The sequence below is a fragment of the Vidua macroura genome, chromosome 22, assembly GCF_024509145.1.
Source record: "Vidua macroura isolate BioBank_ID:100142 chromosome 22, ASM2450914v1, whole genome shotgun sequence".
Taxonomy (NCBI): domain Eukaryota; kingdom Metazoa; phylum Chordata; class Aves; order Passeriformes; family Viduidae; genus Vidua; species Vidua macroura.
The window spans coordinates 2,159,215-2,179,489 of NC_071592.1; the positions used below are offsets into that span (position 1 = coordinate 2,159,215).

The 20,275-nt window shown below is 64.8% G+C and overlaps 4 protein-coding genes across 5 annotated transcripts in view; 2 read left to right on the forward strand and 2 right to left on the reverse strand.

Moving 5' to 3' along the window:
- Positions 1 to 20,275, forward strand: part of ABCG4 (ATP binding cassette subfamily G member 4) — a 149,958-nt gene that overhangs the window by 79,808 nt on the left and 49,875 nt on the right. The gene's annotated exons all lie outside the window — the stretch shown is intronic.
- On the forward strand, positions 3,012 to 4,645 carry RNF26 (ring finger protein 26). Its single transcript, XM_053996986.1, has one exon. It carries the CDS (start codon positions 3,089 to 3,091, stop codon positions 4,442 to 4,444), a length of 1,356 nt encoding a protein of 451 aa, XP_053852961.1. The 5' UTR covers positions 3,012 to 3,088; the 3' UTR covers positions 4,445 to 4,645.
- Positions 10,568 to 12,963, reverse strand: C1QTNF5 (C1q and TNF related 5). The gene is made up of 3 exons (XM_053996988.1): positions 12,882 to 12,963; positions 11,864 to 12,092; positions 10,568 to 11,358 (listed from the first exon to the last, which is right to left on the reverse strand). Exons 2-3 carry the CDS (start codon positions 12,075 to 12,077, stop codon positions 10,841 to 10,843), a joined length of 732 nt encoding a protein of 243 aa, XP_053852963.1. The 5' UTR covers positions 12,078 to 12,092; positions 12,882 to 12,963; the 3' UTR covers positions 10,568 to 10,840.
- Positions 14,438 to 18,409, reverse strand: MFRP (membrane frizzled-related protein). Its single transcript, XM_053996985.1, has 13 exons — positions 18,331 to 18,409; positions 18,131 to 18,242; positions 17,803 to 17,931; positions 17,350 to 17,511; positions 17,029 to 17,272; positions 16,824 to 16,954; positions 16,569 to 16,694; positions 16,367 to 16,443; positions 16,082 to 16,230; positions 15,780 to 15,910; positions 15,325 to 15,459; positions 15,080 to 15,207; positions 14,438 to 14,989 (listed from the first exon to the last, which is right to left on the reverse strand). The coding sequence occupies exons 1-13, from the start codon at positions 18,382 to 18,384 to the stop codon at positions 14,765 to 14,767; spliced, it is 1,803 nt and encodes a 600-aa protein (XP_053852960.1). The 5' UTR covers positions 18,385 to 18,409; the 3' UTR covers positions 14,438 to 14,764.

Below are 20,275 nucleotides of genomic sequence, written 5' to 3' on the forward strand. Positions count from 1 at the left end.
TGTCTGGCCAGGCTCCAGGAGGAGATAGATATCCCAGCTCCCGTCGTGGGGAGACACAGAGCCCTCCAGAAACACGGCGAGCAGCCCTCGTGCTCCTGCTCTTGCACAGGGCTGCAGGGTGAGCAAAGGCAGGGAAGGTTGTGGCTGCTGGGGACAGGGCTGGGCTCCCTGCAGCTCCAGATCCTTCCTGAGGGCTCTCCCCAGCAGCCTGGGGCCGTTCCCTGCCTGCGGGGTACGTGCCGTGGGGGATCCATCAGCCGCCCCCCCAAGGCCAGAGGAAGAGTGAGCCACAGCATCCTGGAGCGGAGCCCGAGAGGGGCCGGGGGATTTTCCGGAGCGGATGCAGCGAAATGATCCATTGTTCCTGCCCGGGCTGCGAGAGCGGGGCTGCAGGCACCCGCCTCCGGCTGCCAGCGCTGGGCAGGGGTGTCCTGAGGGGACCCGAGGTGAGGCAGTGCCCAGCAGGACCGTGCTGCCTGCCCTGCCCGGCTCTCGGGGCTGCCACACGCCCCGCATCTGCAGGGGAGGGCACCCTGGGCATGGTCGGGCGGCTGGGAGCGCGCTGGGAGCGCTGGAGTGATGCCAGCAGGACCCACACTGCAGAAATTCCCTCGGGATGTGCCCAAGGAGCAAGAGAGGCAGGGCAAGGTGCTGGGGCTGGGGAATCCCCCCGGGCACGCTGGGCTCCAGAGAATCCCTCAAGCACTGGGACACGCAGCCCTGGAGTTTTTCCCTGTCTCCCTCTGCTTCCAGATAAATCCAGAAGGACTCAGCGAGGGCTGAGGCAGCCCTGGAGCTGGCATCCTCTGGCTGCTGTTTTTCTGGAACGCGGGGTGAGCTCAGCAGCGGGAAGGCAGCTCAGTGATGGAGCCGTGATGCAGCAGCCCCGTGGCCGGGCTCGGTGCCAGCACCGAGGGTGCTGCACAGCCCCGGGGCTCCCGGCAGGGCAGGGCTGCAGGAGCCACACTCGTGCCGGGCTCTGCGCTCTCAGGGCCGGCTCTGGTGGTCCCCGATGGCAGCAGAGCTCTGTGCCCCGTGAGGCTGAGGAGGGGAGGGGGCTCACAAGCGGGGTACACCCCGTGTGCTGCCTGCAGCTGCCACGGGCACGGCTGGGAGTGCATCCAGCAAGTGCACGAACAGCTGGGACTGTCCCGGTGAGGAGGGGTCCCACGCACAGCCTGGCTGCCAGGCACCTTGGTGGGGAGCTCTGTGTCCCCCCAGAGCCGCGGGAAGGGTTTCCTTCCAAAGCTCCACTCTACTCCCCCCAAATCACTGTCCCAGCCCGGACTGCTACCAGGTGTTCCCAGCCCCCTGCACCCCTCCTGTGCCTCTCTCCTGCAGGTCTGGACGCCCAGGAGCTGGACATCCTACCGGAATGAGGGCGGGCAGAGCTCCCCTGCATCCCACGGAGCAGCCCTGCTGTGGAGCCAGGACCTCTGAACGCTGCAGCCGCTGCAGCCCCGGCCCGGCGGCGGGGAGCCCACCAGGGTGCCCCGGGCAGGGCAGGGCAGGGGCGGGCGCCAGGAGCGGGGAGGGTGAGGCAGGTGCACAGCCGGAGGCAGGGAACGAGCGGAGCACGCCCAGCCCTTGGCTCGGCTCTCTTTTCCCTTCTCCTGTTTGGGAAAGCGATGAGAAATCCAAACATTACCATAAATGCTGAAAGCATCCTGACTCCGTCACTGGCGTGCACTCCCTGGGGACGCAGGCGCCCGCTGCCTCCGAGCCACAGCGACAGGGCTGGCGGGGCCAGACAGCGCGACAGAGCCCCGGCAGGGACAGACAGACACGGATGTGCCACCCCTGCTCGGGGAGGCACCTGCAGGAAGGCGACCCCAGCTCCCTCTGGGGCTCGTGCCTCGCTGCTTCCCTCCTTGGCCCCACACTCCCGGGCTGCACATGGCTTTCCCGTGGGTCACCGTGCACTGCACTCGCCCTCTCCTTCCTTAAAAAGCCTTGTGCTTCAGGGCTGCATTTTCCTGAACTTGTCATCACCTTCTGGGCAGCAGGGCTGGACCGTCCCCTGGGGCACGGCAGAGCCAAGGCTTTGACAGCCCCACGCCCTGGCTGGGATCCAGCAGGGAAGGCAGGACCTGCTCCAGGGCTGTAACCTTGGTCTGAGCCACGGCCATGGCTTTATATTCAAACCTCCCGCAGGAAACTGCTTGGCCGGGTGACCCTGGGCTGACTCTGTCCCAAACAGGCCCAGGGGATCCTGCTGGCAAGTGCACACCTTCCCTGTGCCAGGGCTCAGGCAGGCACAAACTCCTCTCGTGCACAGCCACTGTTGGGTGATGGGTTCCCCCTGTGCTGTTTGGAACCAGGGTGAGTGGGCTGGCATGAAGCTCTGCCCATCCCCTGCACTGTTCCTGCTCTGTCCTGGCTCCTGAACCCCTCTTCAGCTCTCCTGGAGCTCCTTTAGGCACTGGAAGGGGCTCCAAGGTCTCCTCCTCCTCCTCTTCTCCAAGCTGGACACCCCCAGCTCTCCCAGGCACAGCATCCCCGTGCTCTCCTCTGGGGGTGGTGGGACAAGGGGGAATGGCTTCCCACTAACAGGGGGCAGGGTTAGATGGGCTGTTGGGAAGAAATTCCTCCCTGTGAGGGCGGGCAGGCCCTGGCACAGGTTGCCCAGGGAAGCTGTGGCTGTCCCATCCCTGTAAGCGTCCAAGGCCAGGTTGGACTGGGCTTGGATCAGTCTGGGATATTGGAAAGTGTCCCTGCGCCATGAGCTTTTCCTCCTTATGCAGTGGTCAGGCAGATCCATTTCCACAAAGAGATCAGGAATTACACCGATAGCCTTCACCCCGCAGTTAAAATACTGCAAAACCCGACGTCGCGCCCGGCGGAGCGAACGCTCCGGGCTAACGGCGCTACTGGCCCTTTAAATGAGCGCCAGTGGGCGTGGCCAAGCTCGCGCCTCTGCTGGAAGCCGCGCCCCCGCCGCATCCTGCGAACCGACCAATGGGAGGCGAGGCCTGGCGGGGCCCCCGCCGCTGATTGGCCGCGCGCCGCACGGCGGCGGGTGCCAAGATGGCTGCGCCCACGGCGGAGGGGCCCCGCGGCTGAGCTGCCGTACGGCCCCGCGGGGACCATGGACGTGCTGTTCGCGCTGCTCCGCGGGCTGCGCCTGCTGCTCGACCTGCTGCTGCTGGTGCTCGACCTCAACTTCTTCCTGGTGTCCTCGCTGGTGTCCGCGCTGCTGTGGCTGCTGGCCGCGGCCTCCAGCCTGCCCGCGGCCGCGGCCGCCGCGGCGGTGGCGTGCTGGGATGCGCTGGTGCTGGTGCGCGGGTGCTGCGGGGCCATGGAGGGCATGCGGGCGGCCGGGCACCTGGCGTCGCACCTGGCGTCGCACCTGGCGCTGCGGGGCCGGGAGCTGGCGCAGCGCGGGCTGGGCGCCGTGCTGGGCTGCGGGCAGGCGCTGGGCCGGCAGCTGTGCGAGGCGCTGGCCATCGGCACCAGCCTGCTGATGTACCTGGTCAACAGCCTGGTCAACGTGTGTCTCATCGGCACGCAGAACCTCTTCACGCTGCTCGCCGCCCTCTGGGACTCGCTGGCCGGGCCCGTCGTTCGGGTGGCCGAGCTGCTGGCCGCGTTCCTGGCGCACGTGTCCAGCGGCGCCATCGCCGTGTCCATCCTGCTGTGGTCGCCCTGCCAGATGGCCTTCGAGCTGCTCTGCTCCGCCACCGAGCTCTTCATCAGCGTCTTCTTCGTCAACGTGTACGGCCTGGGCTTGCTCCTGCTCATCGTGGTGGTCAGCGCCTTCGCGTTCAACCCCGGGCTGCTGTGGACGCTGACGGGCTACCTGCTGGGCTACTTCCACACGCTGCCCTCCTTCCGCCGCCTGCAGCGCGACGTCTGGCGGCTCTACCAGGTGGCCGTGCTGACCCTGGGAGTGGCCATGACCTCCCAGCCCTGGCGCAGGCTGGTGGACTGGATCCAGCAGGTGACCAACTGGAGCCAGGGCGGCAGGATGGCCAACCAGGGGAGCGACCAGCGACGGGCCGTGGGTGCCCCCAGAGCCCCGGCTGCCGACAGGGTGACCCTGGGCCAGCTGCTGGCCGAGCTGGAGGAGCAGCTGGATGCAGAGCAGGGGCCACAGCCACGTCCTGCTCTGAGCCGTGCTGGGGCTGGGCAGCGTCCCCAGACACCCAGAGAGGAGCCGGGCACGTCCTGGTGGAAAGCCCCGAGGAAGCAGCGGCTGAACGCGACGGCCGGGAGCGCTGAGGGAGCCCCCGACAACGACCCCTGGGTGCTGCTGAAAGAGCAAGAGGAGCGTAAGAAATGTGTCATCTGCCAGGACCAGACCAAGACGGTCCTGCTGCTGCCCTGCAGGCACCTGTGCCTGTGCCAGGAGTGCACAGAGGTGCTCCTGCAGCAGGACATCTACCAGCGCAACTGCCCCCTGTGCCGCCAGGTGATCCTGCAGACCCTCAACGTGTACCTGTGAGCCCACGGGGGGTGTGGGCTGTTTTCCCAGGAGGTCAAGGGCACCCCTGTCTGCACTTCCCAGGGCTGCCTTGAGCAGCTTCCAAAGAACTGTGGATGGTGCTGGAAGGGCAGAACGCTGAGGGGTGTCTGCTGGTCACATTTGCTGCCTAACTAGGTTGTAGCTCTTGCTAGCAAGCACAATACTGATCTCTGCAGCGGGCTGGAAGAGTTACCTGGTTTTTTGTTGACAACTTTTGCTGTTCCGGGGCCCGTTGCCTCGAGCCTGCAGCCTGAGATCCAAAGCAGAGCGCAGAAAAATGCTCTGGTCCCTCCTAGCCAAAGCTGATGGAAGGTTAAAGGCTGTGCCCTCCTGGCAATCACAGGGGCTGGTGCAAGGCAAGGGAGGTGTTTTTCCCAAGGTCTCACTAGAAAATTACCTGGCAGGCTGCATCCAGGCCTGTTTCCTCCTCCCACCATCAAAGTGGAGGAGCTCCATGGGAAAAGGGAGGAGTGCCCTGTTTGCAAGGCCCAGGGAGAGCAAGGAGCACACTTGAGATTTTAGTGTTTGCTGAACCGGACTCTCGGCTGGAGAACAGGGTTTCTGGGGTACTTCATCACCCCAGGGCTTTGCTTTTTGAGGGACCTCTCTTGCCAGGACAGCGTGGAGCTGTGATGGACCCTGCAGAGCTCAGTGCTGCTGCTGCTTCCACGCATCACCTATGCAAGACTAGCGAGCACACGTTACCTGCACGGGGAGGCTGGAGGGATCACTCCTTCTGCAGGGCTGGTGGTGCTGCTTGGGGAGCCTGAGGAGTGGTTCCCCAGCCACTGCTCCCAGCCCTGGCAGCAGCAGCAGCCCAGATTTGAGCCAAGGCTGGAGAATCCTCTCCAAAACCCACACATTTGCAGGCTAAGAGTGCCATGGAGCAGGGAGGGTCACTCCAGAGCTTGCTGGCTCCTTCCCAGGCTGGGTGGCTAAAGGGAGGAGCTCTCTGGGAGGAGAGGGAGCACCCCAAAGCTCCTGGGAGCTCACAGACATTCCAGCTCCAGGCACAGTTTCTGCACATCCGTGCTGTGGATGTGCAGTTGTGTGTGTGGAGCAGTACCAGGACCACGGATATCTTGGATTAGGGCAGGGCTGTACCTTTGTTTTGTCTTCTTGTCTGTCACCAACGTAGCTACTTCCATTCAGAAGCGTCCCCTGGAGTCCAACGAGTGCATCCCATCCTGGCTGGGGCAGGCCTGAGATGGCTCATCCCAGCTTGGGCAACCAGCACCATTCCAAGAAATTGCTGGGCTGCAAGAGGGCCTTGCACTAAAAAGCTTTTCCTTTTCCAGCTGCTTGCCTGAGGTCAGCCACACGCCACAGCCAACTTTGGCTGGAGCCAGACCGGAGAGAGTCTTGACTCTGGACTGCAAGCCAAGAGCCTGAGGGCAGCTGGCATGCTTTTCCTTTTATTTTCCTTCTTGATTAGCAATTTAAGCCAAAACAGAGGCAGCAGAGAGGCCAGGCTGTGCTGGGAGATGCCTCTGAGCTGTAAAGCTGAGCTCTAGCAAGGAACTATCTTCTTGTTGAGTGGCTTTGCTGGGAAAGGCACTGCCGGGGCTGGTTGCTCCCACATTTCCTGGGAGCTGGAAGGATTCCTGGCCAAGCCAGGCTCCTGAGCACTAATGGCTGTTAGAAGGGCTCTCAGCTGCTTCCACTCCAAAGAGATGCAAAGCTCCCCGTTGCTCGAGCTCTTGTCCCTGTGCCTCCCCACACACCTCCCTTGTTCGTGCTGGCTCTCTCCAGCCACCAACACTTGGGAGCAGCCAAACCCCCACCAGAGGGGTGTGAGCCCAGGCTCTTGTCCCAGGCACTTGCAGGGCAGTCAGGGAGCTGCAGCTGGAGTCACTCAGGAGTGGGATTGTGGCCCTGCTTCTGGCCACAGGCAGCAGCATTCCCTTGGGACCAGCTCATGGATCGAGGGGTGCAACGTTCCCTACATGAGTTACAGGCTGGGGGGGAAAGGACACCCCCCCAAAACTGCAGTTTGTTCCCTTAACCCTTTTTTTAATTATTATTACTATTATTATAGCAGTCACGCTTGTTTAGGGCCTGTTTGCTGTTTATAAGAGAAGGCTTTGCCTTAAGTTTAACTCTTTGCACTATGGACTAGATACTGAGCAGATTAAAATCTCCTTTACCAAAAGCTGGGCGCTGCCTCATTCCTGGGAAGGGTTTTTTGGGGAAATGTGTGTTTGTGTCTCCTTTATCCACCCCTGGACTCCATGGAAAGCCCATCACTCCTCACAAAGGGTCAACATCACCTGCAGGCTCAGGGGTGTTTGCCCCCAGAAAAGCAGTGCTGTGGGATACCCTGGAACCAGGGAAAATCCAGCACCCAGGAGATGAATTTACACCCAAACCCACTCTGGGTGGGCTTTTCAGAGCTGGCAGCTCCTGCTCTGCCAACCCACGGCGAGAGGAGATGGTTGTGGATACACCAGGGGACAGGGAGGAGGGGCTGGGGTTTCCCACCGTGTTCCAGGCTGGCAGGAACATGCTGGGACATGTTCATTCCTGTTCCTGCACGTATCTGATGCCTCAGCGTCCTGTGCCAGACTGTCCCTGGGATGGGACAGCACGGGGCTGGGTCTTGCCTTGCAGCAAGGCTGTGGCAGGCTCAGGGTTACTGTGTGCAGATGCCTTTGCTGCACAAGGAGCTCCTGGCTCGGGTCTGAGCTCCTGGCGGGTTGCTTTGTGCTTTTAAGCACTCTCTGCTTCTCCAGCATCCTCATAAATTGTTTGGAAAAATGGCTCAGGACCCTGATGGGCAGAGACTCCAGGAGTCCTGGCTTGCCCTGCCCTGGCAGGGCCATGCCAGCAAAGTGGCTCATTTTAATCAGGATGGAAACCAAGAGAGGGGAGATGGGAGCTGCTGGGAGGCCAGAAAGGAGCAGATACCTGCTCAGGCACAGGGAGGAGGGCAGTGCTGGCAGATGCCTGATAGCTGGGCAAACCGAGGCACTTCTCATGCTCCCAGGGGGTGACCTGAGGCTGGCTGGGCACCTGGGGAGGCTGCAGAGGGGGCAGGAGGGTGGGATCAGCAGGGGAATGTCTGCCATGCCCTGCACAGGCAGGCTCTCCCAGCCCAGCAGCCCCGGCAGGGGATGGGAAGGATGCTCGGCCACCCCAGGCCACTGCGGCCGAGCTTTCCCAGAGAGGACAGGATGTGCAGGACACAGCCCTCCCCCGGGAGCCATCCTGCACACACTTGGCTCAATCTCTGCTCAAGCAGCCAGCAATTGCAGGAGGAAAACGCAACCACCTCCGTGCTAATGGACAAGGTCCGCGAGCCCTGCCTGCCCTGGCACTTTGGGTTTTGGTGCAGGGCTGCGCAGCCTGGGCCACTCCAGGGCAGAAGATTTGGAGTCCTCGGGGTATTCCCTGCTCCAGAACATGCCTGGGAGGCTCCCACACGAGCCAAGCAGGCTGCTCTCAGCTCATCAAAGAGACCCTTCCCCAAGGAGGGAGGAGCGCGATGCTGCCGGGTGACCCCGGCTCTGGCAGCCCGCTGAAAGCAGGAGCCCCCAGGCGCTGGGAAAAAATCCCTTTGTCAGCCCAGCTGCAACTCCCCCTCCCTAATGAGCGGCTCGCCACAGCCCGGGGACAGCAGGCACGGTCTGGCTGCCAGCAGGGAGCGGGCGGGACAGCCGGGAGCGCAGATGTGGCACAGCAGGAGCGGGGAGTGACACCCGGCCAGCAGGCAGGGAGCAGGTGAGGATCGGCAGCAGAACCACGGGGGGCCTTTGGGCTGCTGCCGGCACCAGCTTGGGCTCTCATTAGTGACCCAGCACAGGGAGCCTCATCAACTGCCCGCACACGGCAGCGATGCCGGTGCCTCGCAGCCTCAGGGGCTGGCGGGGACACCGAGGTCATCTTGCCCAGGGACAGCGGGGTTCCCAGTGCCTCAGTGTGGGGAGACTCTCCTGCCCCTCTGCGCAGCCCATGGCAGGGTTTGACCAGCACCTCTCACCCCTGCTCGTCGGGGTGGACCTGAGTTTGGAGGAAGTGATCCTTCATCCACCTCTCCAGGACATGGGATTCTCCCAAGGATGTCCCTGAAGGAGCCGGTGTCTGCTCTCCTGAAATCCAAGCTTGTGGTCCTTTTCTTGCCCACCAAGGGTTGTCCCCTCCCCTGCCATTCCCAGGTTAAAGGTCTCCTTACCAGGTCAGCAGTCCTGAAGATGTCTGGGAGTGTTCCCTGCCCCTCATCAGCAATGAGGCCTCTGAACCTGGGCCATAGCCAAACTTTTTGGTGGAGCAGGAGCCATCCTGCTTCTGCCAGGAGTCACCAGGCCACTCTTCACCGCTGGGGCATTTCCATGCTCTGACACCATAAGCCCTGTGCAGCTGCAGGGTCTCAGACATGATCCAGTTGATCTCTTTAATCTCTGGTGCCTGCTGACCTCCTCAGGTGACCTTGCAGTGCCAAGGACACGAGTGCTGCTCTGAGAAGAGGTGCTGACATTTACTTTTGTTTCTAAAAACCCACAAAGCAGCCACAAAAACCTCAAAAGAAACAACAAAACAACCCAACTGCTGCCTCTGTCAGCTGCACTCAGCACCTGTGGCCTCAGCCTGGCTCTTATATGGGCTCCTGGCTTGCCCTGGCTGAGGGATGCTGGCCCCTCCCTAACCTGGGCTCTGCTGGAACAGGGTCTCCAAGCTCTCCTAACTTGGAGCAGCTGGCAGAGCTCATCAAAAGCACCTGGAGCTTACTGGGAACTTGTCAAAGTCTCCTTCCTTTTTCCTTCTCCTTTCCTTTCCTCTTCCTCATCCTCCCTAGGCAGCAGCAGACACCCTCCCCCTGATCCCAGACAAAGTCTCCACACAGCCAAGAGCACCCCAAAGGAAGCAGAGCCCAGGAACTGCTGTGGCTGCCTGTGCTGAGCGTGCTCCCCCACATCGTGACAGGGACCAGGGAATGCTCCCAGCCCCCACGCACCTCGTCCGGAAAATTCCCTTTCCTCCTCCCAGAATAGCCATCGATCTGCTCTGCGGCGTTGTTTGCCCCCTGAGCAGCTCTGCTTACAGAAAAAAAACCATCTCCAACCCAAACAGAGGCTGCAACCCGACCCCGGGGCTGCCTGGGAGGCCTGTGGGGTGGCTGCAGCAGAGCCCCTCTGCCCCCCAAAGGGGCACGAGGTGTCACCCCTGCTCCCAGCACCTCCACAGGTCGCCACGGGCTGGGGTGGGGGGGCCCGGGTAGGTTGCAGTGATGTGCCCAAGGTGCTCAGTGCCGGAGTGGGGGTTCCCCTTGGGGTGGCACCGGCCCTGTAGAGGGGCACACGGTGTCCCCAGGGCTGGTGCCAGCCTGCTGCAGCTCCTGCTGAGCAGGGACACGGGGTGTGCTCATCCCGGTGGGCGCAGCTGTAGTCCTGGGGGTCCATCCCGCACAGATGGGGGGCAGTGGGGGAGCCGGGGCAGGGGAGGGGTGGCTGTCCGGTTGTGTTCCGGGTTCCTGGGCTGGGGAACGCTGCGAGGTCCCGCTGGCACGGTCAGGAGAGGAGCCGGTCCCAGCTGGCACCCTACAGCCGGGCAGGGCAGCGTCCCAAGCCCATTAAGGGGTTCGGCCGCTGGCCAAGAGCCCCCTCCCCGGCTGGTCCCCTCAGGGACCTATTTTGGGCAAGGAATGAGGAAGCTCTTCATTCCCCTGCTAAAAATAGCGACCTTTCCCAGCGGCGGGTCACCGCTTTCACACTGGGGCGGGGGGCGGGCGCGGGGGGCTCCGCCAGCCCCGTTCGGGGACTGACGGGCCACCCCCGGACCCGTGGCTCTGCTCGCCCGGGGCTATCGACTCCCCCAGGAGTGGCCCTGACAGCATCGGGACCCTTCCATCCGGCGGGACTCGGTCCTCGGGGGGATCCGGGGTGCTGCCGCCGCGCTCCCGAGCCTTGGGGAGGTGCCGGGGGCTGTCGCAGCGCTGCGCTCATGGCTCAAGGACGCCGATGCCACCATCTAGCGGCTCTCGCTGGCCCTGCGGGGACATCCCGACACGGTGGCCCCGGCCCGGAACCCCCGGGCAGGGCTGCGCAGCCCCCTCCGCCCTCGGGGGTCCCGCGGCACGCAGGGGCGCGCAGGCAGGCGGCACACGAGTAGCTGAGCAGCCCTTTATTGAGGGGAGGGATGGGGCAGGACCCGCGGGACGGGCTCCTGGCCACTCAGCCCGGCTTGCCCTGCCCTGGGGCTGCCCGAAATAACAGCGAGCTCTGACCCAGCGCTGCTCCAGGTGCGCTCCGCCACCCCCGCGATGGCGCAGGGGACGTTTCTGTGCCCCGAGCGGGGCAGGGGTCGCGCTGCCCCGGCTCCCACCGCGCCGGGGGCCGGGAAGGGGCACCTGCCCGGCCCCGTCCGCAGCCGAGGGCGGGCTCAGGCGAACACGGCGGAGTTTTGCCAGTAGGAGTAGACGAGGAAGCCGGTGAAGGTGCTGTCCGTCTTGACGCTGGCGTAGAAGCCGATGTAGTCCCCCACGCCCACCTGCACCCACACCTCGTCCTCGGGCTCCAGGCGGACCAGGGTGCCCCCCGAGAGCGAGGTGGGCTTGGGCCAGTTGCCGTAGTACTGGAAGAAGGAGGCGATGGAGTGGCCGTTCTTCATGATGTCGAACTGCAGGCTGGTGCGGTACACGGTGGCGTGCACGGCGAAGTAGTACAGGCCGGGCACCTCGCAGGTGAACTTGCCCGTGGCCGGGTCGTAGTGGCCCTGCTCGTTGATGAGCACCACGTCGAAGAGGATGGGCTGGTCGGCCAGGGGAGGGCTGCGGGACTCGGAGCGCTTGGCGCTGAAGGCGGAGCGAGGAGCCACGGCGCACTCGCCCTGAGCCCCCTTCTCACCGTGCAGCCCGTCCGCGCCGGGGCTGCCCACCTCCCCGCGGGGACCGGGCACTCCTGGGGCAGCAGGAGGGGACAGGGTCACCTCTAAGTCACCAGCACAGCTCCTCCACCCCTCCTGCCCAGTCCCAGTTCCACCAATTCCCTGCCACAGCCGGGGCACTGCGTGGGGAAGCAGCACGAGTGGGGAGGGCTGGGTGTGTAATTTAGCACAGCATCAACAAATCGTTGGAGAAACCCTCGCAGGCTGGGGGAAGCCCAGCCCAGGAGCCAGGTCAGGGATGATGCAATTCCTGGTGGTCCCTCCTAAAGCAGAGCTGGAAGAGAGGGGTGGCATCGGGGATGGGGACAAATTCAGCTTCTGCTGCCTTTTACAGAATGCAGGGGCACCACAGGCAGGGGCAGAGGGGTGGTGCTGGCATGGGAGGGGCGCTTCTGCAGGATTCATTCTCCACTTGGCAATTTGTGCCAGCATGCAGGACTCACCCCCTGGCATGAGGGTGCTCCCCACGGGCAGGGAATGGCAAATCCCCCTCCCCAGCTGGGATCTCTCCTTTCTTACCAGGGGGCCCCATCTCGCCCTTCTCCCCTGGCATCCCCATGGCTCCATCCCGGCCATCCCGTCCGTCTCTGCCTGGCAAACCCTGGCCCCCGTGCAGGCCCGGGGTCCCCGGGATGCCCGGCTGCCCTGAGCACAGCCCAGGGATCTTGTTGTCTTCGATCTGCAAGGACCTGGTGATGAGCCCGAGGAGGAAGAGGAGGAAGAGCTGCTTCATCTTGTCCTGGAGGGGCTGGAGGGGGGCAGAGAAGGATCACAGCTCTGGGGACCACAGTGAAGAGGGTTGGGGGTGTTTGGCAGGCAGTGCAGGGGGTCAGCAGAGGACATTCCCCCCCTTCTTTTCCCTTTACCTTTTGTGCTACTGCCCTCAGCGGGGCCCCGGTGCTGCCTGCACCTGCCACAGCATCCGCATGGCCCGTGTGCCACCACAGCATCCTGCAGCCCCGGGGCAGCTCAGGACGGCTGTGGGGCGCGGCTGTGGGGCCAGGGGCAGTGGCAGTGGCTTTGTGCGTGTGGCTGGGGGCTCTTTGGGGTGGGCACTGCCCCATCATGCCCAGCCATGGAAGAACGGGCCGGGGGATTTAGGGCTGGCAGCTGGCGAGCTGTGAGCGTGCCGGGGGTGGGGTTGTCGCCTCTGGGGGGTGCGCGGTGGGGCGGCAGCTCGGGGAGCGCGGGGCTGTGTCGTGGCCCTGCCCTTGGCAGCATCCCGGCTGCCGGCGGCTCCGCTCCACCCCCGGCTGCCGGCTGCAGCATCCCCGGCCGTGCCGGACCACCCCGCTGCCGGGACCACCCCCCTGCCCGGGCTGCCCCCAGCCCTTCCCACAGCAGCGCAAGTAGGGCTGAGCCCCAGGGCCAGCGCTGGCCCCCTCCCCGTGGCCTTGACCCAGAAAAGCTGCTCTCTTCCCCCTCCACGACGGCAACAAAGAGGAAAAGGAGGAGAAAAGTGTCTCTCCTCCGCCCAGGCGCCGGAGCCAGGAAGCCAGGGAGTCCCAGCTCCCCCCGGCTGGGTATCCCCACTCACTGTGATCCCGCGGCTCCTGTCTGGGACCTCGCTGCTCGCCGCTGTGGAAGAGCTGAGGCTCTTCCTGGCCACTCGGTTCTGACGAAGGCCCGAGGAGAGGCAGCCTCTCCACCCCCCCCCTCCTCCCCACGTCTCTCCTCCCAAACTCCAAAGGAAATCAAGGGCCTTGGGAGCCAAAAGCTACAAGACAAGGGGAAAAAGAAAAATAATCCCATGATGTCGGAAGTGCTGTAAGCAGGGGGAAGGGAGAGCGCTGCAAACAGCCCGGCCGAGGGAGAGGAGGCACAGGCTGTGAACAACCTCAGCCTGACATGGCTGGGCACCCGGGCAGCAGGGTGGAGGGGAGGAAAACAGGGAAAACAGGCAGCAGAGGGAAAGGAAACAAGATAAAGGCTGAGGGAGGGAAATCCAGCGAGGCAGAGAGAGTGACAGAAAGAAGAGGGAGCTCTCAGGGTGAGCGGGTGCCCTGACTGGCAGCAGAGCTGCGGCAGAGGGGATGGCAGAACACACACTGCCCGGCAGTGCCAGCCCCGGGAGCACGCAGGGGAAGCCGCAGGATCCAGCTGGGCGGTCCCAGCACGTCGGGCTGAGCGTGCAGGGCAGGTGGAAGCGCGGGCAGAGCAGCGCTGTGCCCGTGCCAGGAGGCAGGGCTGGCCCCGGGGACCGCGGCGGAGCTTTCGAGGCGCTCCCAGCTTGCCTTTAACTCGTTCCAGCGCCGAGTGCGTCCAAGGGACACGGTCACACGCTGGCCAGCGGGGCGGGCCTGTGGCTGGGGATGTCCCCGTGGCCGGCAGCAGCTGGGACGTGCAGGGGGAGAAGGAGCCAGGTGGGCTCAAACCCCCTGAGCCGGGTGGGAGTGGCAGCTCCGTGCTGGGTACAGGGGCAGAGCGGTGCTGGCACGAGTGGCTCCTGACCCCAGTGACCCCAGCCAGGCTGGGGATTTCTCCACATGCTCAGGGCAGTGGGAAACACGATGGCACTGCTGGTTCTCTCGTCCCCGTGCCAGAGCCTGCAGTGGAGCCGGGGACGTTGCCAAATGTTCCTTCCAGACCTGGATACTCACGGCCAGGCTGGGTGGTGGCAGGGAGCCGCCTGTCTCCTCTCTCCCAAGGTGTGAATGGACTGTTGTTTTTGGCCAGCTGGACACTGGTTTGTGGCCATGGGTGTTGCCAGGCCTGTGGCTACCAGGGTGGCCTTCAGCCAGCACAGCTAGCTCAGCCAGCAGGGCCACCACTCTTGGTGGGGCAGGATCCTTTCCCTGCACCATGGGGCCACCGACTGGACCCCGTCTGAGACCCATCCATCTCCCTGGGACCCTGCAAGCCCTCAGCCCAGTGAGGGCACAGCCAGCTGCCCACTCTCTCCTGCAGTCTCCCCTGTGCCCCTCCACCCCTGCTCAGATCCCCCACCCCAGTCCCTGGCTTCCCTCCCTCCTCCCATTCCTCAGTTTCCCCTAGGATCTGGCAGCACCCACCCACACACAGACCCCAAATGAGTCACCTGCTCGGTTGGGTTTGTCAGCTGCTCACGCTGTTTATTCTGCTGGCTTTGGGGCTGTGGGACATGGGCAGCCCTGGGCTCTTGTGCCTGCAGCCTGGCTCACCTCTGCCCAGCCCTGCTCCGTTTGGGGAGCATGAGCCCTTCCCCTCGTGCCCCTCCAGCACAAGCCTTTCCCTGTGGGATATGTCACCTGCTCTCTAGGGAAATGGAGCTGTGGGCAAGCCCGTGGCATCCAGGCACCAAGGCAAGCACTGGGCAGAGTGGCTGACCCCAGGGCAGCTGAGAGGCCACCCCAACAGCTGGGTATTTACAACAGGAAGAGCAGGAGGGACATTTGGGGTGGGGAGGGTGGCTTCAGCCCCTGCTGCTCTCCTCTCGCCGGCTCAGGGCTGGAAGCACTCTACGGGGTCGTTGGAGTCGGGCAGGATGTTGCAGTTGATGGGCCAGAGGATGCCGAGGAGGCCGAGGGACTGCTGGCAGCGCAGCTCGGCCGCCAGGCACACGGCCCGGCAGGGCTGCAGCACGCCCCCGTCCGGGGTGCACTTGGGCACGAAGAGGCTGCAGATGAGCAGGCGGAGGTGCTGGTAGCACGCCAGCTCCATCAGCGTCTGCGGGACAGCGGGGACAGCGGGGACAGCGGGGTGAGCCTGGCACGGCGGGGTGAGAGCAGCCCCGCGGGCAGCCCCCGGCCCGCTCACCTGGTAGTCCTGCAGCACCTCGGCGGCCCCCTCCTGGTCCGGGATGGCCAGCCAGATGTTGGGGAAGGAGGTGGCGTTGTAGCCCAGCCCCAGGCACATCTCCACTTCCACGGGCTCGCAGACAGACCCTGCCGCAGGGAAAGGGGTTGTGCCCGCGGCAGAGCTGCCCTCCGGCTGTGCCAGCGTGTGCCCCGGGGCCAGCTGGGCTCAGGGGGGCTGGGTGGGGCACGCAGGGTGGCACTCACCGAAGGCCGGGTAGGACACCCCGGTGCAGTTCAGCTCGTCAGTGCCGTCGGGGCAGTCGTGCCAGCCGTCACACACAGACTCCAGCGCCCGGCACTCGCCATTCCCACAGGAAAACTCCGTGGGGCTGCAGGTCTCTGGAAGGGGAGAGGGCAGGGCGTGGCTAGGACTTGCTCGCTGGCCAGGGGATCTGGCAGATCCAGCTAGGGAGGATCCCAAATTCCCCGAGTTATTTGGGGGCAGCACTCAGGTCATGGATCCTGCCTCTGTGCAGGTGAGCCCTTCCAGGTCACACCCCCACGGCTGTGAGGTTATAGGGTAAATCAGGTGAGCCCAGCAGGCCCAGCTGTGGAACAAGAGCTGCTTTTTCCAGGTTTTTATCCAGCCTGGCCTTGAAGCCCCCCAAAGATGGATTGGCACCACCCTGGGCAGCCTGTGCCCCCACTTGGCTACCTACTCTCTGTGGCATTGCGGGCTTGGTAGGTGGCAAAGAACCCATCATCTGCAACTCCCTCGTCTGCCACGAAGAGGACAGTCATGACGTGCCGCGAGGAGGTCAGGGTGGGCGGCAGCTGGTGGCCACAGAACCTGCCGAGGTCATGGGACGAGGGATGGGGTCAGGGGGCTGACCAGCACCTCCTCAAACCATGCCTTCTGGTGGCTCCTCCCCGCCAGACAGCCCCGTGCCTCAGTTTCCCCAAGTGAGCCACGGCCCCTGTGTCGCCAGGGTGGCGCAGCAGGCCTGGGGGTGTCGGGTACCTGCCCATGAGGCTGGCGGTCCCCGTGCCCGCGCTGTCGTGCACCTCCACGAAGTCGAAGCTGCAGTCCTCGTGCGACTCCAGGCTGAAGTTGTGGAAGTGCAGGTCGATGACGTGGCCCAGGGGCACCGAGATCTGCCAGAGGCACAGCTGCGGGGCAGGGGGGCAGCCGGCGACACCCGTGAAGCTGGGCAGGGGCACCCCCCAGCTCTCCCCGGGGCCGGGGTTGCCTTCCTCCCTGCCCGCCCTCACCCTCACCGCGCTCCCACAGCAGCCCTTCTCTCACCTGCTGGTGCGGGTATGGCTGCGGGTGGTTCGGGGTGGACAAGTGCCCCTCCAAGGCGGTCAGCGGCCCCCCACATTCTGGAGGGACACACACACGCTCAGTTTTACCCCTGCCCCTCTCCCTTCCCTCCATGTGCCCGCTCCCCGCCCATCCCCGGTGCCGCGGGGGCTGGGGGCTGCGGGCGGGGGTCTGTCCCGCCCACCTTTGTGTTTCAGGCTGCAGTTGGCCTCGTCGCTCTTGTCCCTGCAGTCGTGGAAGCCGTCGCACACGAAGCCCAGCTGGAGGCAGAGCCCCTGGTCACACAAGTGCTCGTCCCAGGCGCAGCTCTCTGCACGCCAGACACAGACACGCAGGCTGGTGGGGGGGTTCCGCCGGGCACCCTCCCCTCCCCGCTGGCTCTCCCCGCTCCCTGCCAGCGGTGAGGGGCCCTGGCAGTGCCCAGGGCCGGGGCACTCACTCTCGGCAGGCGCCACGGCGCGGTAGCGGGCGCTGAAGCCCTGGGCGCCCACGCTGCTGTCGGACACGAAGGTGACCCGCAGGCGGTTCGAGTCGGTGTTGAAGGTCGGGGGGGGCACGTTGCCACAAAACCTGGGGGCACAGCAAGGGCTGGCACCGCTCGCTGCCCCCACACCGCCACGCTCCCCAGGCGTGAGGAGCCCTACCTGGTCGGGCTCCCCCGAGCTGGGGCAGGGGCTGTGCCACCGGTGCCCTGCTCTTCGTAGAGCTCCAGGCGGTCGAAGAGGCAGGAGGCCGTGCCCTCCACGCTGAACGTCGCCATCCTCAGCTGGATGGCGAGGCCGGCGCCCACCTCGATGTGCCAGATGCAGAGGGCGTTGGGGGGGTAGGGGCCGGGGTAGTTGGGGGAGCTGAAGGAGCCCTCGGGGCCCCGCAGGGTCCCTCCGCAGGCTGAACGAGGCAACAGCGTGGGCATGAGCTGGAGCAGGGCACCCCCATCCCAAAACGCTGCCCCGCTCGGGACTTACCCGGTGCTGCTGTGCGGGCCGTGGGCAGCCAGCTCCCGGTTGGGGTGGCAGCTGTTTTGGGGGCCGGGGGGTCCCTTCGGATGGGTGCAGTGGCGGTGGTGGCAGTGCCGCGGGCGGGCAGGGCCGTGGCTGGGGCGCTGGATGGATGTGGGGACGTCAGCTCTGTGCCCAGGGAAGAGCAGGGACTGCTCAGCCCCAGCGGGGAGGGATGGCTGCGGGGCAGGGAAGGGGCTCAGGAAGCCCTCCCAGCCCCGTGCTCCCACCTTACCCACAGGTGTGCAGCTCCCAGGGGATCCCACACTGACGGGACACATCCCACGGACAGGGAGATCCCCCTTGCTCCTGTGCATGGGGGTCACCCTCTCCCCACAGCGGGCACACCCCGGGGTGTGCCCTGCGTGCCCCTGTCCCACTCTGAGCCGGTTCTGTGTCCCCCACCGGCCCGGCACTCACGGTGGATGATGATGCCGAGCAGGAGGGCGATGAGGAAGAGCAGGATGGTGCTCATCAGAGCCACGCAGAGCCAGGTGAACTTGCAGTCGGCGCGGTACCTCCAGCCCACCTGCGCCCAGAGCTGCTGGCCTGGAGGCGAGGACAGCGGGCAGAGCGCTGCCAAGCCATTCCCCCACCTCCCTGCACGGCGGGCTCAGCCCTCGCTGGGCACGTCCCCACCGCTCTCCCCGCGGTGCTGATGTGTCCCCAAGCAGCCCCAGAGCCCAGCACCCCGCTCCTGCAGCCCCATGGGCGGGGGGCGGGTGTGTACAAACCCCCAGGCTGGTACCGAGGCCGTCCCGGCGTGGTGCGGGGCCGGTCCCATCCTTGTCTGGCGGGTGCTCCGCGCTCGGTGCCGCCCGGGGCTCCTCGCCCTCAAAAACGGGGTTGCAGAACTCGGTCTGTGGGACAGCGAGCGCGGGTGGCACCCTGGGGACCCGCGGGGGGACACGCGGGGACCATCAGCAGCACCCACACCCCCAGCCCTACCTTGCTGCCGTCCAGAGCCTCGGGGCAAAGCGTGATTTCGGTGAAGTCTTTCATGGCAGCAGGCGGTTCTCGGCGCAGCCTGGCTAAAATCCTGCCCACTGCCCTGTGCCCCCCAGCCCCACCGCCCGCTCCTCCCCAGCTGCCCCCATGGGCCCCGGGGCGGCGTGGGGACCCCTGCTCCACGCTCCGGGGCGGGGGTGGTGGCAGTGCCAGCTCTACACGTGGCAGCCCAGCGCCGGAGCCCACCCGAGGGCCATGCCCGCCGCGCCGGGAGTGCGGGGAGCCCCGGCAGGCAGCAGCCCCAGTCCCCTCCGCAGGCCCCTTCCCCCTCGCCCCGTTAATCCAGCTCAGCTGAGGATGCCGAGGTCAGGCTCTGGCACGGAGAACCAGCGTCTTAAAGGGGAACGAGGGCTCGCGCCCATCCCGCTGGGAGCCCATCCCCAGGGGACCCTGCTGCTGGGGTGCCCACTCGGCACCTTGGTTTTGCAGCTGCCCGCGGCTCCTCACTGCTCCGGGCAGCGCTGAAGGGGCTGTGCTGGGGACCCCGGGCTGAGCGTGTCCCTCCTGCCCTCGCTGGGTGCCTGGGCCCGGCCACCTGCATTCCTGCTGCCCCTTAATGCCCGTCTCCTTCCCTAAGCAGGGGAGAAAGGGGCCATTGTTGAGGGGTTTTGAGGGAGGAGTGTGGGCACCGGGGAGCTCCGTGGGGCTGGGAAGGCTCCTTCTGCCACCTGCAGCCACATCTCCCTTGCTCCAGGCGAGCCCCGAGTGCTCCTGGTCCATGGGTGCTCCTGGGGCTCCACCGGTGGCAGCTCCCCACCCTCTGCCAGACCACCCAGAGACAAAACACACGCACCCAGCGCCCTGTTCAAGCTCCAATTTATTCCTGCACGAGTCTCCCTTGTATGAGACACTTCCCACCCGTCTTGCTTACACAGTAAACAAGCCACCTGCCAAGCAGCATCGCTGCCCCAGCCCAGCTCCTGCCGCGGGCAGCCCCCCTTTCCCACCTGCCCCCCCCCGAGCCCTGCTGGGATGCCCCAGGCAGGGCAGGATGCTGGTGCCAGCGCTCAGCCCGTGCCCGCAGGGCAGCGAGGGCGAAGCCGGCCGGGTGTGGGTTGGATGGAGCTGCCTCGAGGGCTGGGATGGTGCCCGTGTCTCCTCCCGCTGCACCTCAGGCAAGGCAGGACGGGGAGGAGAATAAATTAAAGGCTAAAAAGGCCACTGGCATTTGCTAGCTGGAGGACAGAGCAGCAGGGCGAGTCCCCGGGCACCCAGGAGGGCTCCTGATCACAGGGAGAAAAAAGCCCCGATTGCAGATGGTCCCGGAAAGCCACCGTCCTCCCCTCCCTCTCTGTGCGACCCCCGCGGCCCCCCGCTCCCCTGAATGGTTTAAGGCACCGTCGTATGAGGAGGCAGGTAAAAACCTACCCGGAGCAGCCCCGGCACAAGTCCCTGGAGAGGCAGGAAGCGGCGGGGGGCTCCAGGTTGAAGCGAAGTCCATTATAAATACATATAAATTCCACAAAATGTTTTCCTCCCTCCTGTCCGTTGAGTCTGGGCTCAGGCTGCTTCGAGGAGTGTGTGTGGGGCAGCTGCAGGGGATGTGCTGCCACCGGAGGGCTGGAGTCCTTTGCCAGGAGGTTTGGAAGTGCCGGGAGGAGATCGGGAGCAGTTCACGAATCCTCTGGGACGGCCAAGCAGATACAGGAGTGACAAGAGGTCAGGAGGGATGTGTGAGGCTCTCCTGGGTGCTGTCCCAGGGGAGCAGAGGTCCTGGTTGAGTCAATGGGACAGGTGGCCCCATTCCTGTAGAGTCCCTTGCTCAGGATTTTTATTACACACCAAAAGAAAAAACAAAACAAAACAAAACAAAACAAAAAAAAAAAAAAAAAGAAAAAAAGATGAAAAAAAGATAAAAAAAAAAAAAAGAAAAAAAGAGGAAAAA

Bases quoted from the DNA above. Each gene is read 5' to 3' on its own strand.
- RNF26 (XM_053996986.1), top strand. From the start codon at position 3,089: ATGGACGTGCTGTTCGCGCTGCTCCGCGGGCTGCGCCTGCTGCTCGAC.
- C1QTNF5 (XM_053996988.1), bottom strand. From the start codon at position 12,077: ATGAAGCAGCTCTTCCTCCTCTTCCTCCTCGGGCTCATCACCAGGTCC. The intron at 11,359-11,863 runs GTAAGAAAGGAG...CTGCTGCCCCAG, and splicing joins GGGCGAGATGGGGCCCCCTG to GAGTGCCCGGTCCCCGCGGG.
- MFRP (XM_053996985.1), bottom strand. From the start codon at position 18,384: ATGAAAGACTTCACCGAAATCACGCTTTGCCCCGAGGCTCTGGACGGC. The intron at 17,273-17,349 runs GTAAGTCCCGAG...TGCCTCGTTCAG, and splicing joins GGCCCGCACAGCAGCACCGG to CCTGCGGAGGGACCCTGCGG. The intron at 16,231-16,366 runs GTGAGAGAAGGG...CCTGCCCCGCAG, and splicing joins AGCCATACCCGCACCAGCAG to CTGTGCCTCTGGCAGATCTC.